Source organism: Syzygium oleosum, unplaced genomic scaffold, assembly GCF_021117445.2.
Source record: "Syzygium oleosum isolate NSW1041296 unplaced genomic scaffold, Sole_v2.1 Sole_v2.01, whole genome shotgun sequence".
Taxonomy (NCBI): Eukaryota; Viridiplantae; Streptophyta; class Magnoliopsida; order Myrtales; family Myrtaceae; genus Syzygium; species Syzygium oleosum.
Window position 1 is genome coordinate 31,465,688 of NW_026607485.1, and position 15,386 is coordinate 31,481,073.

At 44.8% G+C, this 15,386-nt stretch overlaps 1 protein-coding gene across 1 annotated transcript; it reads right to left on the minus strand.

Moving 5' to 3' along the window:
• Positions 1-733: 733 nt before the first annotated feature.
• Positions 734-5,177, minus strand: LOC115668558 (protein NLP9-like). The gene is made up of 3 exons (XM_056310326.1): positions 4,426-5,177; positions 3,200-3,244; positions 734-3,116 (listed from the first exon to the last, which is right to left on the minus strand). Exons 1-3 carry the CDS (start codon positions 5,122-5,124, stop codon positions 2,244-2,246), a joined length of 1,617 nt encoding a protein of 538 aa, XP_056166301.1. The 5' UTR covers positions 5,125-5,177; the 3' UTR covers positions 734-2,243.
• Positions 5,178-15,386: the final 10,209 nt, after the last annotated feature.

Here is a 15,386-nt window from a genome sequence, read left to right on the forward strand (position 1 = left end):
ATAAAAATATATATTTTTAATAAAAATATTTTAATAAAAAATATTATTAATAAAAAAAATATTTTACCGGCCATGGCCGGTGACCAGGCCATGGCCCAAAAAAATAAAAATGTATATTTTTAATACAAATATTTTAATAAAAAATATTATTAATAAAAAAAATATTTTACAGGCCATGGTCGGCAACCAGGCCATGGCAAAAAAAAAATAAAAATATATATTTTTTTTAAAAATATTTTAATAAAAAAAATATTTTACTGGTCATGGCCGTCGACCAGGCCATGGCCAAAAAAAAGAAAAAATACTTTTAATAAAAATATTATTAATAAAAAAATATTTTACCGGTCATGGCCGGCGAGCAGGCTATGGCCAAGAAGGAGGAAAAGAAAAAAAGAAAAGAAAAAAAAGAAAGAAATATTAAAATATTTAAAAATATTATTAATAAAAAGAAATTTTGTGGCGTTACCAAACGCATTTATGTTCTTTTTCTATTCCAGGGATGGAATTTTGGGCCGTTAACAAACGCCTTAAAATGCTTAGAATCAATTCCGGGCACAGAATAAAAAAGAATCATTTCTGAGCAGAATCTGTTCTCGGGCACAGAATCGTTGTCATGCGCAGCCTAACACTAGTACAAGTAATCCATCCATTAGTTTTTCTTATCACATATTTTGCAGGATATAGAATTAGAAAAACAATATCCATAACAAGCAGAACTCAAGCATAAGATTGAATGAAAATATCTGTTTATGCCTCATAGATTATGATTTCCACAATTTGTTTGGTCCCCGGCTTAACTGTCATCTCGGTTGCAGGGTCAGAAACAGTAAATTCGGGATCGCAATCGCAATAATCGACACTCAGGCCACCATACTGCACCGGTACTTGCTCAGGAGAAATGTACCTGCCAATCATACAAGCACAATGTTTTGACTATAACAAAGGCTCCAGGAGGAGATGATTAGAACTTAATGCATCGAAATGCGTTTGGATCTATTTACTTGAAAAGTGTCTCCGCAATTCTCGAGGGGCATGCAAACACAAACTTGCTCTTGGTCCTATGGGTCAAAAAAGGGCTGATCATTGCGTAGAACGCCAGATACCACCAGGGAACATTGATAAACACCTAACCAAAAACCCCATCATAACCCACAAAAATCGTCAATTCAAACAATTATTTGGCCATTGATTTTGCAGAAAAGTCAAAAGAAAGGCTGGAAAATGTATCTGTGCCCCTGAGCCCGACTGTGGTCGCATTCCAAAAGGCAGCCTCATTCCCCTAGATGATGATGCCATTCTGTAATCTAATCTAGTGTAAATTATAAAAAAGAAGAGCAAAGAACAGAACACTACCTTCAGCTCTTTCAAGAAGATCCAAATTTACGCCATATGCATAAATGTCAAAATGTAAATCTGAAATGGAGTTCCAAGTCGTATAGCGTATATCTCTGCCACCCTGGAACCTATCCCGCAGATACTAGATTATTTTTTAAACCTAAAAACGTATCTTCTGACCCCTTGGAACCTCCGGAATAAGGAATCTGGAATCTGTTAGTTCCCACAAGTTCTCAACTTTTTAGGATTTTTGGGTTCACCAATATCAGCATTGTTGAAGTATCTCACATTGCTTGTCTATGAGGCTATTCTTCTCACCTAATAGCTTAAACTTTTTGGTTTGTATATTCTAACAAACATATTTGACCCAAATTCCACATATAATCTCTACTGTGGAAATAAAAAACAGGGCACATTCAAGTTGTTTTCTTTTTTTGGCCTACAATGACATAGCCTCAGCGTAACAGATTTTGGAGGGAAAAAGAAGTGGTCCAATTACTAAAATCCCCTCATCAACTCTTTTAGACTCTGTAAACCGTTATCCCTAGCAACAGGTACTTCTGCTGAATATATATGTATCAGAAACTTCAAATGTCAGCAGCAACAATCGTGGACGTAATAAGGTGTACTTCAGATTGTCTAGTAGCCCAACAAACATGAAACTATATAGTTCTCTTACATATGATGACAATCCTGCCAGCTGTCATTCCCTCACACAATACTAAATTATTGAAGATAAATATATTATAGATTACAGCATGAACAGTCATAAGGATTCCGACCAAAATAAAAATTCATAAGGAAACCTTTTTTCTTTTTAACTTTCTAACCCTAATTCTATCACAGGGATTTTGAAAGAAAATGACATCAAAGCAGAACCACCAACTGATGTGTTAAAACAAAGTACCCTAGGCAGATTGAGGGCGTTGGCAAGTAAAGGAAGTCCAAAAACAACATACAAAGGCGATAGAGAAAAGTTCGAGTAAAACATGTTCACTACAGGTAAAGAAGGGTAAAGGAAATGTCCTGCTTTCAAGGAAGATCCGAGACCGTTCTTCTTGACGTAGATACATTTGAGGGGGCCCCCTATCTATTGAAGACGTGCTGTTATCGGATAAAACTATCTGATGGCTCCCTCTATAAGTGGGAATTGATGAAATGTTTGGGAGTGATACTTCCTGTGACTCAACTTTAGAGCCTTCTGTACTGAATAATTCTGCATCTGATACTGTCCTCAAAGTTTTACAAATCCTCTGCATTGTACGTGAGAGGTTGTCCAACAATAGTTGTTGCTCTGCACTTCCTTTTATGTTGACAGGTAGAAAAAACTCCAAAATGTAATCATCATCACCTGTAAAGGTGCTTCTCAGCCTAATTGCAACAGCAGCATTCAGGCCAAACCTGCACGCGTGATGGACGAGAGGATACTGATAAATGTCATAGGCCTTAACGTCAGAATAGAAAAAGGGATGATTTGATTGAAGTGCTTTTCCAGCTATTCCTTGCCCTTCCTCAAGATAGTGCTCTGCACATGCATGAACAAATCCTTGCATCTGCTTCTCATTCACATAACAAGCAGTATCGTCAATGCATAAGATGCATTTCTCATTAGCATTTCTGTCACCATCCCTAACGCTTACTCTTAGTATTTCATCAGCAGCTCCCTCAGAAAAACAGCACGGGATCCATGTCAAAGCCAATGGAAACCTATGCGTGTGACATACAGCGCGCAAGACATCTATTATTTCAGTCAAGGCAGCTCTCTGATTACTGAAGAGGCACTGCATAATGATAGATCTTTCAGGAGCACTGTACAGCCTCACGAAAAAGAAAAGCTACGTTTAATTCTTTTTCTATGTTTTACCTGTGGAAGAAGCCGTGGCGGTGGTGTAGTTCTCAAATTTACAGCCTGCAATAGTTGCTAACCGTCAATTTCCATACTCACAAACGAGCCAAAAACTGAAAAAGGAAATTTGAAGTTGATGATTCAAAAAATTCTATAGAAAGAGAACAAAATAAAGCTGCAGTAAATTCACCTAAACTCATTGAAGCACTAATGATATCATCCAGCCACAGCATAAGAAAATCCTGATGTAAAAAAGAAAAATTCGATGCCTAACCTTAGCATTTAATGGACCCCTAAATAATTCCATAATATATAAGTTCAAGTCATTTGATTCACTCTTTTTTTTTTCCTTTCTGTAATGTTATAAGCATTTATACTTGAAGCGAATGTCAAAGAACGTGTTTCTTTGCCGTGCATCAACTAGACAACATTGAAATTTCCCCGCATACAAGTTTCTTATAAAACACTTCTTTTCACTATTTTTCACTATAAAGCCAAAGCAATAACTTTCCAAAAGGTTGATTTCCCACATAGGTTAAGTAATTACAGCTAAAGAAGCAAACAAGAAAGCCCGAAGTAAAAATCACCCCCAAGAAAGTCTCAATCCATGATATGATTAGTGCAAAGAAACAAAAGGAGACTTCAAGAGAAGTCCATTCATGTAGCCTCGAAATGAGCGCTACGAAATGTTAGTGTGTCACAGTTTTGCTGACAATTCTAGACAGTATGCTACAACCAAGGTACAATCCACTACTCCAGCTAAGCCCTTCTCCTCCTCATGCAGGCAGAACTTCATGCTCGGTCTCTGGAAAAACAGCTAATATACTTCGCCTTTACGAATGTAAATAAAACAGACCTGTATGCAGACTCCACAATCTTCAGAAACCAAATACAAACACTATGCTTGATCAACTGCTCTCAAAAAGCATTGTCTTGATGTATAAAATGCGAAATAAAAGTCATTGATCAGATTTAGTCTTGCTTCATATATCAAACAAAAGAAAATAGCTATTATTTATATGAATTCTCTAAAAAGTGGAGCGCTTCTATGAATTCTCTGACCAAAAGGTGGAAAAGTAACAAAAGAAACTCCGCGTGCGATGCACTTCTAGTATAGTGGTTTCCAGCAAAGGCACTATGTAGTTAAATTGTGTGTCGCTCATCTGGATTCGCAACTTTTACAAGAAAGGCAAAGAAGAGAACAGTCATCTTCATTCTAGAGGAACAAAGAAAGGAAAATTAACCTGGAGGGCAAGGCACACTTTCTCCATTTCCAAGTCGAAGTTGGGTTTTTCTTTCATAGTGACAAGTTCCAGCACCACACAGCAGGACTTATCAGAAGAGTCAAATACTAGTAAGGCAATAGAACCATGGATATTGTGGTGAACTGCATGTTTTACCCGTAAATATTCACTATTATTGTAATACATTACATTAGAAGTCCATTCTGGAACTTTCGACGTAAAAACACGACCAGGAAGGCCCAGAAAAGTACCCGGTTTTTCCTCGGCAGAGAAGGTAAATGTTCTGGATACTTCTCGATATCCTTCTAGCATTTTGTCAAGTAAATAAGGTTGCTCATAGGTGCTTAAGACATACAGATCCCCAAGCTTTATGGGGACCCAGACCTGAGCCAGAATTCCCCCTCCAGAATACTCCTTGAACAAGGAGAGTGCCCTTAGCATCTTCTCATCTAATGAACGAGCAAGAGGCCTGGCTATTGCATTATTAGCCACATCAGAAATACCAAGTCGCCCAAGGGCACCTTCACCTTGTTTAGGCCCTGAATCATTTTGGTCATTGGAATCCAACTGATAATCAAGTTGGCTATCTGCTTGCTGAAAAGCCAACCTTTCCACACACGCATAAGAACTTCCCACAGCATTTGACACCCCGCCACGGTCGGGATAGTAAAAAGAACTTTGTTCTGTAAAATTCATCATATCCAATGATCCATACGGTGCTGATGGACTTATTGGTAACCCATAGGATGCAAGTATCTTGATGTAGAACAGTTAGCCTGTGATTATCTTGAACAATGTGATCGCCGTAATCATCGGAAATCTCGGCAGTTTTTCTGATTTTGGAGAAAACAACCATTCAAGCAGTTTCCTATATTATCATTTAGGCAGTTTCCTATATTATCAGTTAGGCAGTTTCCTATATTACCAGTAAGGCAGTTTCCTATATTATCATTTAGGCAGTTTCCTATATTACCATTTAGGCAGTTTCTTTAATTATTCGGTTTCCATTAGTATTAGGAGTCCTATCTCTATATATAAGATGTCCGTCTTGTAATCAAGAACACATTATTATTGAATAAAAATTTCGAGTTCTTTGGAGTTGTTCCAAATTTACGCTTCTCTCTGCGTCATTTGGTATCAAAGCAGGTTTCTCCTGTGACGATGGTGAATAACGTGAATGTCAATCTCCCCGCTGCTGAGGGCCGTGAGAACGAGCCTATTACGCGGGCTGAGTTCAATCAGTTCGTGGATCAAACCGATCGGAGGTTTCAAGAGATCCTTGATGCCATCCAGCGTTTGTCCACAAACCATGCGCCTGGCGTTCTTCCAGCCGAGCGAATTCCTGTCGTTCGTGATCCCGAAGATGCTATGGGGCGTGGAGGAATTCCCTGACATAGGCGTCAAGACTATGTCGAGGATACGGAAGACGAAGACGATGATTTCCAGGAGATGCAGATTCGTGGTGGTCGCCGATACAGGGGACTCCAGGAGGAGCATGTTCGTGGGAATCGACATCAGGGAGGATATCGACGAGATCCTGAGCAATATCAACTAAAGGTAGATCTCCCTACTTTCAATGGGAATTTGGATATTGAAGATTTCCTTGATTGGCTTTGGGAGGTCGAGAAATTCTTCGACGCTATGGATATTGACGAGGATCGCCAAGTGAAACTTGTGGCGTACAAGTTGAAGGGTGGCGCTTCAGCTTGGTGGGAACAAACTCAATTGACGCGACGTCGACAAGGCAAGGCTCCTATTCGATCTTGGGGTCAGATGAAACAGAAGTTGAAGAAGAGGTTCCTCCCAACGGACTATGAGCAACTGTTATTTCAGCAATTCCAAAATTGCCGACAATCGAATAGATCGGTCCAAGCTTATACGGAAGAGTTCGTTCGACTCTCCGCTCGTAATAACCTGGATGAGTCCGAGGCACAACAAACTGCTAGGTACATTAATGGTTTGCGACTTAATATTCAGGATCGGGTTTCTTTGCATCGACTATTCTCTGTCGAAGACGCCCAGGATATGGCGCGAAAAATTGAGGTGCAATTGGAGAGGACTAGCCTTAGTACTCGTGGTAGCAATTATTCGGGTCGTGGGTCATTCGGGAAAGGAAGACAGCACGATATTGCAAGTTCTAGTCAACAAACACCCGATTCGAGCCGAGTTCCGGGGGTACTAGTGGGACGCCTAAGGAAGCAGTCGCAACAAACAATCGCACTCCCAATTATAATACCCAGAATCCATATGCCAAGCCCCAACCGATCAGGTGCTACAAGTGTAACGAGTTAGGCCATCGTTCCAGCGATTGTCCTCGTCGTAGAATGGCCAATATTGTTGAACATGACGAAGATGTGTATGAGGAAGATTGGGAAAAGGAAGAAGAAGTGGGAGTGGAAGATGAAGTGGGTGAGCAAGTTAATTGTGTAGTGCGTCGTCTATTGCTTACTCCGCGGACAGAAGATACCCAGCGGAATCAGCTTTTCCGCGCTCGCTGTACTGTCAACAACAAAGTATGCGATATCATTATTGACAGCGGAAGTTGCGAGAACATAGTGTCAAAGGCCTTGGTGGATCACTTGCAACTAAAGACGGAGCCGCATCCCGCGCCCTACACGATCGGGTGGATACGCAAGGGAGCAGAACTTAAGGTAAACCAATTATACCGTTTGCCTATTTCAATCGGAAAATCATATCAAGATACTATTATCTGTGATGTTGTGGAGATGGATGCGTGTCATGTTTTACTGGGTCGACCATGGCAATATGATGTTGATGCTACACACCGAGCTAGGGAAAATACGTATTCTTTTGTGTGGAAAAGGACTAAAATTACTTTGAGACCGAAGAGTAATTCCCCTCAGATTGTGAAGAAGCAGAATGCAGGGGTTATGATGAACATCCGAAAGCGTGAAGGGATGTATATGATTGTGGACAAGGGCGATCAGCAAGTTGTGGTTCGTGTTCCCGACATTCTTAAGCCCTTATTAAAGGTATTCAGTGATGTTATGCCTGAGGATTTACCTGACGGATTACCTCCTTTGAGGGATATCCAGCATGAGATTGATTTTCTTCCAGGTACTAGTCTTCCTAATTTGCCGCATTGTCGAATGAATCCGAAGGATAATCAGATTCTACAGGAGCAGGTGGGAGAGCTCCTTCGAAAGGGCTTCTTGCGTGAAAGCAAAAGTCCATGTGCAGTTCCTACACTTCTCACGCCAAAGAAAGACGGCACCATGCGTATGTGTGTAGACAGTCGTGCCATTAACCGGATTACTGTCAAGTATAGGTTTCCGATTCCACGACTTGATGATATGCTAGACAGACTTTCTGGATCACGGATTTTTACGAAGATCGACCTTCGAAGTGGATACCACCAAGTTCGCATCCGCCCCGGCCACGAATGGAAAACGGCCTTCAAGATAAGTGCGGGATTGTATGAATGGCTTGTCATGCCGTTTGGACTCACTAACGCACCTAATACTTTCATGCGTTTGATGACTCAGGTTCTCAAACCTTTTATTGGCAAGTTTGTGGTAGTTTTCTTTGATGATATACTCATATATAGTCCGGATGGGCGTCAACACATGGAGCACTTGAGGGATGTCCTACTAACCTTGCAGCAAAATAAATTGTTCATTAATCTGAAAAAGTGTAGCTTCATGACAGAACGCCTCTTGTTTTTGGGTTTTGTTGTTGGCGCGGATGGACTTCACGTTGATGCAGATAAGGTGGCTGTGATTCGCAATTGGCCAGTTCCAAAGAATGTTGGCGAGGCTCGAAGTTTCCATGGTCTTGCAACGTTCTATAGGCGTTTCATTCGAGATTTCAGTACTATTATGGCCCCGATCACTGACTGTTTAAAAAAGGGCAAATTCCATTGGGGAGATGAAGCTTCGGCCAGTTTTGCTCTTATAAAAGAAAAGCTCTCCACTGCGCCGGTATTGATGCTCCCTGATTTTGAGAAAGTGTTCGAGCTGGATTGTGATGCTTCCGGCGTCGGGATTGGCGCTGTCCTTTCCCAAGAAGGTAAGCCTATAGCCTTCTTTAGTGAAAAACTTAATGAAGTTCGCCGGCGTTGGTCGACGTATGAGCAGGAATATTATGCTGTCGTGCGAGCTATAAAGCATTGGCAGTCCTATCTTTATCAGCAGGAATTTGTTCTTAATACCGATCATCAGGCTCTTAAATATATCAAGAGTCGGAAGCACTTAAATCGAATGCATGCACGATGGGTTTCTTTTCTGGAACAATTTAATTTTGTGCTTCGTCACAAAGCAGGCCATTTAAATAAAGTGGCAGATGCGCTGAGTCGACGTGCTGCGACACTCGTGACCATGCGCACTGATGTTGTCGGTTTTGATCACCTATGTTCTCTTTATCCTGAGGATGATGATTTTGGTGAGATATGGGAGAAGTGTTCTGAAACAAGTTGTCATGGCGATATGATAATTCAAGAAAATTTCTTGTTCTTTGGCAATAGATTATGCATTCCACGTGGTTCCTTACGTGAACAACTCATTCGAGAGCTTCATGGTAGTACTCTCGGCGGACATTTGGGGTGAGATAAAACTATAGCCTTGGTGGAGGAGCGGTACTATTGGCCTCAACTGAAGCGAGACGTGGGCGATTTGTCAGTAAATGCTACATTTGCCAGACCGCTAAGGGCCACTCTCAGAACACTGGTCTTTATACCCCATTGCCTATTCCTTCGGGTCCTTGGGTAGACATATCGATGGACTTCGTGTTGGGACTTCCTCGCACTCAACGGGGTTTAGATTCTGTTTTCGTGGTGGTTGACCGATTTTCAAAGATGGCGCACTTCATCCCTTGTAAGAAAACTTCGGATGCTTCGCATGTGGCAAGTTTATTCTTTCGTGAAGTAGTCCGTCTCCATGGTGTGCCGAAGACAATCACTTCCGATCGTGACACGAAATTTCTGAGCCATTTTTGGCGTACTTTATGGCGTTTGTTTGGGACTGATTTACAGTATAGTAGTTCTTTTCATCCCCAAACGGACGGTCAGACGGAAGTTGTGAATCGTACTATGGCGGATATCATTCGCTGCCTCTGCAGTGATATGCCTAAGCAATGGGACCGGTATCTTGCTCCTGCTGAGTTCGCCTTCAACAACTCGGTTAACCGCTCTACCGGTACATCTCCCTTTCAGGTCGTTTATGGGCGTACACCACAACATACTCTGGATTTGGTTCCCTTGCCCAAGATTCCAGGCTATAGTGTCGCGGCAGAGAATTTGACGACCAGAATTAATGAAGTCCAAGCTGCTGTTGCTAGTCAATTGGCTGCTTCTAATTCAAAGTATAAGGAGGATGCTGACAAACGGCGATGTTCGAAAATTTTTGAGGTAGGCGATGAGGTAATGGTTTTCCTACGAAAGGAGCGTTTTCCTGTAGGTACCTATAATAAACTGAAGCACAAGAAGATTGGTCCTTGCCGCATCCTGAAGAAGATCAACGACAACGCCTATATAGTTGAACTTCCGGGTGATCTCAACATTTCTCCTACATTTAATGTGGCAGACTTATTTGAGTATCATGCTTCTGATACACCCCTCTATCCTGATCAATAACTCGAGGGCGAGTTTTTCCGAAGAGGGAGGGAATGATGTAGAACAGTTAGCCTGTAATTATCTTGAACAATGTGATCGCCGTAATCATTGGAAATCTCGGCAGTTTTTCTGATTTTGGGGAAAACAACCATTCAAGCAGTTTCCTATATTATCATTTAGGCAGTTTCCTATATTATCAGTTAGGCAGTTTCCTATATTACCAGTAAGGCAGTTTCCTATATTACTGTGACATTCCGCATTTCGGCCCATAGTTGGGATTTATAAAACGTGTAATTCGTCAGTGTGCTTATAGTAAAATCTCGCCCGGGAACTGATCACTCTCGGTTATTGTTTTAAAATTGAGATTTCGCTAGAATCGCGCTCGATCGAATTTGGCCGTTATTTAGACCCCGAACTTGACAGTCGATTTTCGGGAGTTTCAGGACGAAATAAATTGGATGGTGTCAATATTATCGTAGCCATCGTTGAGATTGTCAGGAATAATGGAAAAAGGGGAGTTTTTGACCGGGTGCGAATTTGGACTAGTAGACCTCCCTCGATATAGTTTGATTTAATTAATTCGGCCTTTGTCCCTTTTTATATGCGAGGCTTATTTTGGACCGGTAGATCGCTTTCGATTTTGAATTTGGGTCATCGGATCGCATTTAATATTTGATTGAAGTTAATTTTTTTTATTGTTTTTCTCTCTCCTCTCTCCTCTCTCCTCCGCGCGCACGTTCCCCCTTCTGACCGCGCACGTTCTCTCTCTCTCTCTCTCTCTCTCTCTCTCTCTCTCTCTCTCCCCCCGGTCACCTTTTCCCCTTACGCACGTTTGCCCCCCTGTCAGACCCATCCCTTCTCCTTCTCTCTCTTCTTTTTTTTTTCTTTTTCTTCTTCCTTCTTTCTTCTTCTTCTTCCTCCTCCTTCGCCGCTCGATCGTTTCTGCTTCTGCTCGCACCAGCCGACGCCGACCGAGCTCGCCTCCAGCCCCGACGCCGTCGCTGCCGTCGCCGCCGTCGCCCGACCGAGCTGTACCGCCACTCGTCGCCCGCGACCGCCGCTCGTCGGCCTTGTCCGCCCTCGCCGGCCCCTGCCCACGCCGCACGCGAGCAGCAGCTTGCCGCTGCGTCCGCCGTGGTCCGGCGTTGCCCAGCCGTCCGCCGGCCTGTCCTCCGTCGCCCGGCCACCCGAGACGCCGCCGTGCCACCTCCGGCCGCCGCGCGACCCCCCTCTCCCCCTGTTTCTCTCTTCCCCGACGCCTTCCCCAGTTTCGGCTCCCAGCTTCGCCGCCGCCGCGTGCCGTCGTTCCGGCCGCCGCCGCTCGGCCTCCGCCACCCAGCCTTTCCCCCCAGCCACTTCCGCCGACCTGCCGCTCCCCCCTTGGCCGCCACCACCTTTCTTCCTCTGTTGTTCTTCCTCCCCGACGCCTTCCCTGTTTTGGGCTCTCCCCGGCGCCGCCTCGACCAGCCGCCGCGCGTCGCCGTACCGGCCGCCGTCGCTGCCCCGTCTACCACCACCTAGCCCCGGCGACCCTGCCCACCAGCCCGAGCGTGCCCGGGCCGTGGCCGAGCCCGCGCCCTTGCTCGTACAGTTCGGCCGAGGGGGCGTCACGTGTTCATTCCGAGGTATCTTGTTCATCGGGCCCGTCACTTTGTTCATTCCGAAGTCTTGTTCATCAGGGCCATTACTGTTCATTAAAGTTCATTCATCCGGGCCCATTATCTTGTTCATTCCGAACACTTGTTCATCGGGGCCCGTTGCATGTTCATTCGGATGCTTGTTCATCCGGCCCGTTTTTGAGCCCGTGCGGGTTTTTCCCGAGCCAAATTGAAGTAAGTGACTTCCTAAACCCTACCTAGTACTTTGGGTATTTTATGACTTGTCTCGGGTTTAGAACGGTTAGAGCGTGATTTAATTTAATTATATTATGATATAATTGTGCTAATTGGATTGGATAAAATGATGTGCATGATTTGGGTGATCGTACGTGGCCGACTTGAACGTCGGGTTTGTGGATTGACGTGGTGAGTTGTGAATATGAATGGTTTAATGCAATTGGCGTGAAATTGATTGAATTGAATGGCGTGTGCATGCCTGTCGATTATAAGCCAGGATTGATCGGAGGGCTACGGACTTGGGACGTGTTGACGGCGGTCCGTGTGAAGGCATGAATGGCCGGTTTGCCAAATGGATGCGGGCTTGAGACGTGTTGACGGTGGCCCGTTAGAGGTGTGTTGGATCGGGACGTATTTACGTCGGTCATTGGAAATTGAGCCCGGATTGATCGGAGGGCTACGGACTTGGGACGTGTTGACGGCGGTCCGTGTGAAAGCATGAATGGCCGGTGTGCCAAGTGGGCCTGAGGCGCAGTGGCGCGGGCAGTGAGAATGGACCTGAGGCGCAGTGGCGCGGGTCGTGAGAAAGATGTTCGGCCACGCATGCGAATTGAGTGTGATTGAATTGGCTGGTTGAGCGTGTGATTGAATTGGCTGGTTGAATTAGTTGGATTGATTGAGTGCAAGTGTGGTTGGTGTTTGAGCGGTTGTGATGTGCTATTTAATTACTATTATTGTATTATCACGTTGTGACTAACGTGTAGAGTTGGCATGGGCTTGATGACGAGGTAAGTACAATGATGCGAATTTTATATATTATGGGGTAGATTGCATGTACGACTTGTCTGGGTACGCATTGGCCTACGTGGGGTATAGGGGGTTGCTTATTGAGACTCGTTCTCACGGTTATTATATAACCATTTCAGATCCGCGACCGTGATCGATTCGGAGATGCCGCCAGAGCTCCACAGGAATTGAAAGATAGATCATTTACCCTGTCTTTTGAGTATCTTTTGTAGAGGAGATAAGTTTGTCAACCACCGCCCCCTTTTGAAAATTGTGGCTTTAAATTTGGTAGACTGGGTTATTGTTTTGTAATAGTGACTGATTTATGATGTATGCAATTACTGTTGCGTGCTATCCCTTTGTTATTGTTTATTGTCTGGGTTAATTAATTTCGCTTCCGTTTGCCTTTATTGTTGGGTGTTTCGTTTGGGTCGGCGACGCGTCCTGGGACGTCGCGTTCAATACGACCGTGGAAGGGGTGTCGCGAGCCCGTTGGGGTTCGGGGCGTGACATCCCCGTTGAGTTGGTAGCAGAGCAAGGTCAACTCGATCCCAGTGGTCGAAACCTGGAGTGATAAGGAGCGATGACTTTGGGGTAGCCAGTTAGGGAGATTTGTGTGCAATGCGTACCCCAGACTGTGTGATTGTGATTTGCTAAGTGATTTTTATGCAATAATGTGTGAGGTGCAGGTGCGTCAGGACTTGGGGTAAGTGCACGAACTATGTTGGTTGTGATTGGTTGTCTGTTGTGATTGGCTGCCTGCTTAGTGAATTGTGTTGTGATTCACTGCCTAGGGCTTAGACTGGTATAGTTGGCCTAGGTTTTTAATTCCTGCGTGGAACTTAGCAGGTGAGCGTTTGTGAGAATCGGTACGATGAGCAGTCAAGGTCGAGGTCGAGGTAGGGGTCGAGGTAGAGGTCGAGGTCGAGGTCGAGGTCGCATAGCCCCGTTAGCTGGAGTTATGGAGGATCCTAGGGTGGATGAAATCTGGAGAGCGCTCGAAGAAGCAGGAATATTATCTGGTAGACAGACGGGGGAAAGAAGTGCTAATGTCGCCGCTGCAGCTGCCAGCGAGATTGTTGGGAATAATGGAGATCAAGGGAATAATGTAATTGGTGAAAATCCTGGTCCAGTGCGAGTAAATGCGATCAGGCCAATGTCCAAGCTGGTCGAACAGTTTCTGAGGTTGAAACCCCCAAAGTTTGATGGGAGAGGTGACCCGAGGCCGCACCGAGATGGGTAGAAGAGCTAGAGAAAGCTTTTGAGGTCTTTGGGGTGTCGAGGAAGAGAGAAAGTAACCTTAGGAGTCTACCAGCTTCAGGAAAATGCTAGCGATTGGTGGAGAGCCACCAGAGGTCAAGTGTTCCCCGCTGGTACTGCCCCGAATTGGACTATGTTTACCGAGACCTTTAATGGTAAATACTTCTCGGAAAGTGCCCGAGAACAGAAACTGGCAGAATTCATGAGACTCCGTCAAGGTCAGAGGTCGGTAGATCAGTATGAAGCCGAGTTTGCAAGGCTGTCCAAATTTGCCCCCAGAATAGTGGAGGACCCAATGGACAAAGCTAGGAGGTTCCGGGATGGGCTGAAGCCGGACCTTCGCAGTCAGATGATCTCATTGAACTTGAGGGGCTATAATGAGATTTATGAAAGGGCTCAGGCAATTGAGCGAGATCAAACGGATCGGGTGCGGCCTGGATCGCGGTATGCCCCGACTAGGGATGACCGTCAACTTGGGAAAAGGCCCATGGCGAGAAATAGTCGCTTTGTCCCTCCCGTTCGGAGGAATATTGGGAAGCCAAACCGTATCGAACGCCCCATGTAGGCTATGTGGAGGAAGGCTTGGAATGGACCGTGCCCAAATAGGAGCGGAGTCTTTTGTATGTGGCGGAAGGGCCATCGAGATGAAGGATCGCCCAACAATAGGCAGGTGGGTCGCTCGCACTCTGCCGCGCCGCCCGAATGGAAATCAAACTAGAGCTATCCAGAGGCCAATCGGGAATAGGCCGCGGCCCAAGGCCGGGTGTATGCAATGGCAAGGAGGAGGCTCGGGACGCGCGCTGGCGTGGTCACAGTCTTGTCTCTCTCGTGATCATGCTGCATATGCCTTGTTTGATCCGGGCGTCGCATTCATTTATATCGAGCGATTCGTTAAATTATCCGGGATTGAGCCAAAACCGCTTGATGTTATCTTTGTGTGTGACTACTTGAATGATAAAGTGCGATTGTGTTGGGATGTCCCGATTGTAAGATAGTGATTGGTGATAGGGAAGAAAGGATAGATTTGGCGGTTTTATCTATGCATGACTTTGATGTGATTGTCGGTATGGACTGGCTAGTCAAACAGAGAGCTGTTATGGATTGTAGTAGCAGGGTGATCCAATTTAATCCGGTTGGACATCCTAGATTTGAGTTTGTGGGAAACCGAGGAGGAACCTCGATCCCTTGGATTTCGTCGCTCGAGGTAGCCAAGCTTCTGGATGAAGGGTGCCAAGGATTTCTGGCAAATGTAGTTGATTCGACGGCTGGAGAGTCGAGGCTAGAAGATATAGCCGTGGTGTGCAATTTTCCCGATGTCTTTCCTCAGGAATTGCCGGGACTGCCACCTGATAGAGAAGTGGAGTTCGTGATTGCGTTAGCCCCAGGGACGGAACCAATCTCGAAAGCGCCCTATAGGATGTCACTGTCTGAATTGAAGGAATTGAAGGTCCAAATGCAGGAGTTGCTAGATAGAGGCTTTATCCGCCCGAGTGCGTCTCCATGGGGAGCAC

Bases quoted from the DNA above. Each gene is read 5' to 3' on its own strand.
- LOC115668558 (XM_056310326.1), bottom strand. From the start codon at position 5,124: ATGATGAATTTTACAGAACAAAGTTCTTTTTACTATCCCGACCGTGGC. The intron at 3,245-4,425 runs GTTAATTTTCCT...CAACTATTGCAG, and splicing joins AAGTGTGCCTTGCCCTCCAG to GCTGTAAATTTGAGAACTAC. The intron at 3,117-3,199 runs GTAAAACATAGA...ATCATTATGCAG, and splicing joins CGCCACGGCTTCTTCCACAG to TGCCTCTTCAGTAATCAGAG.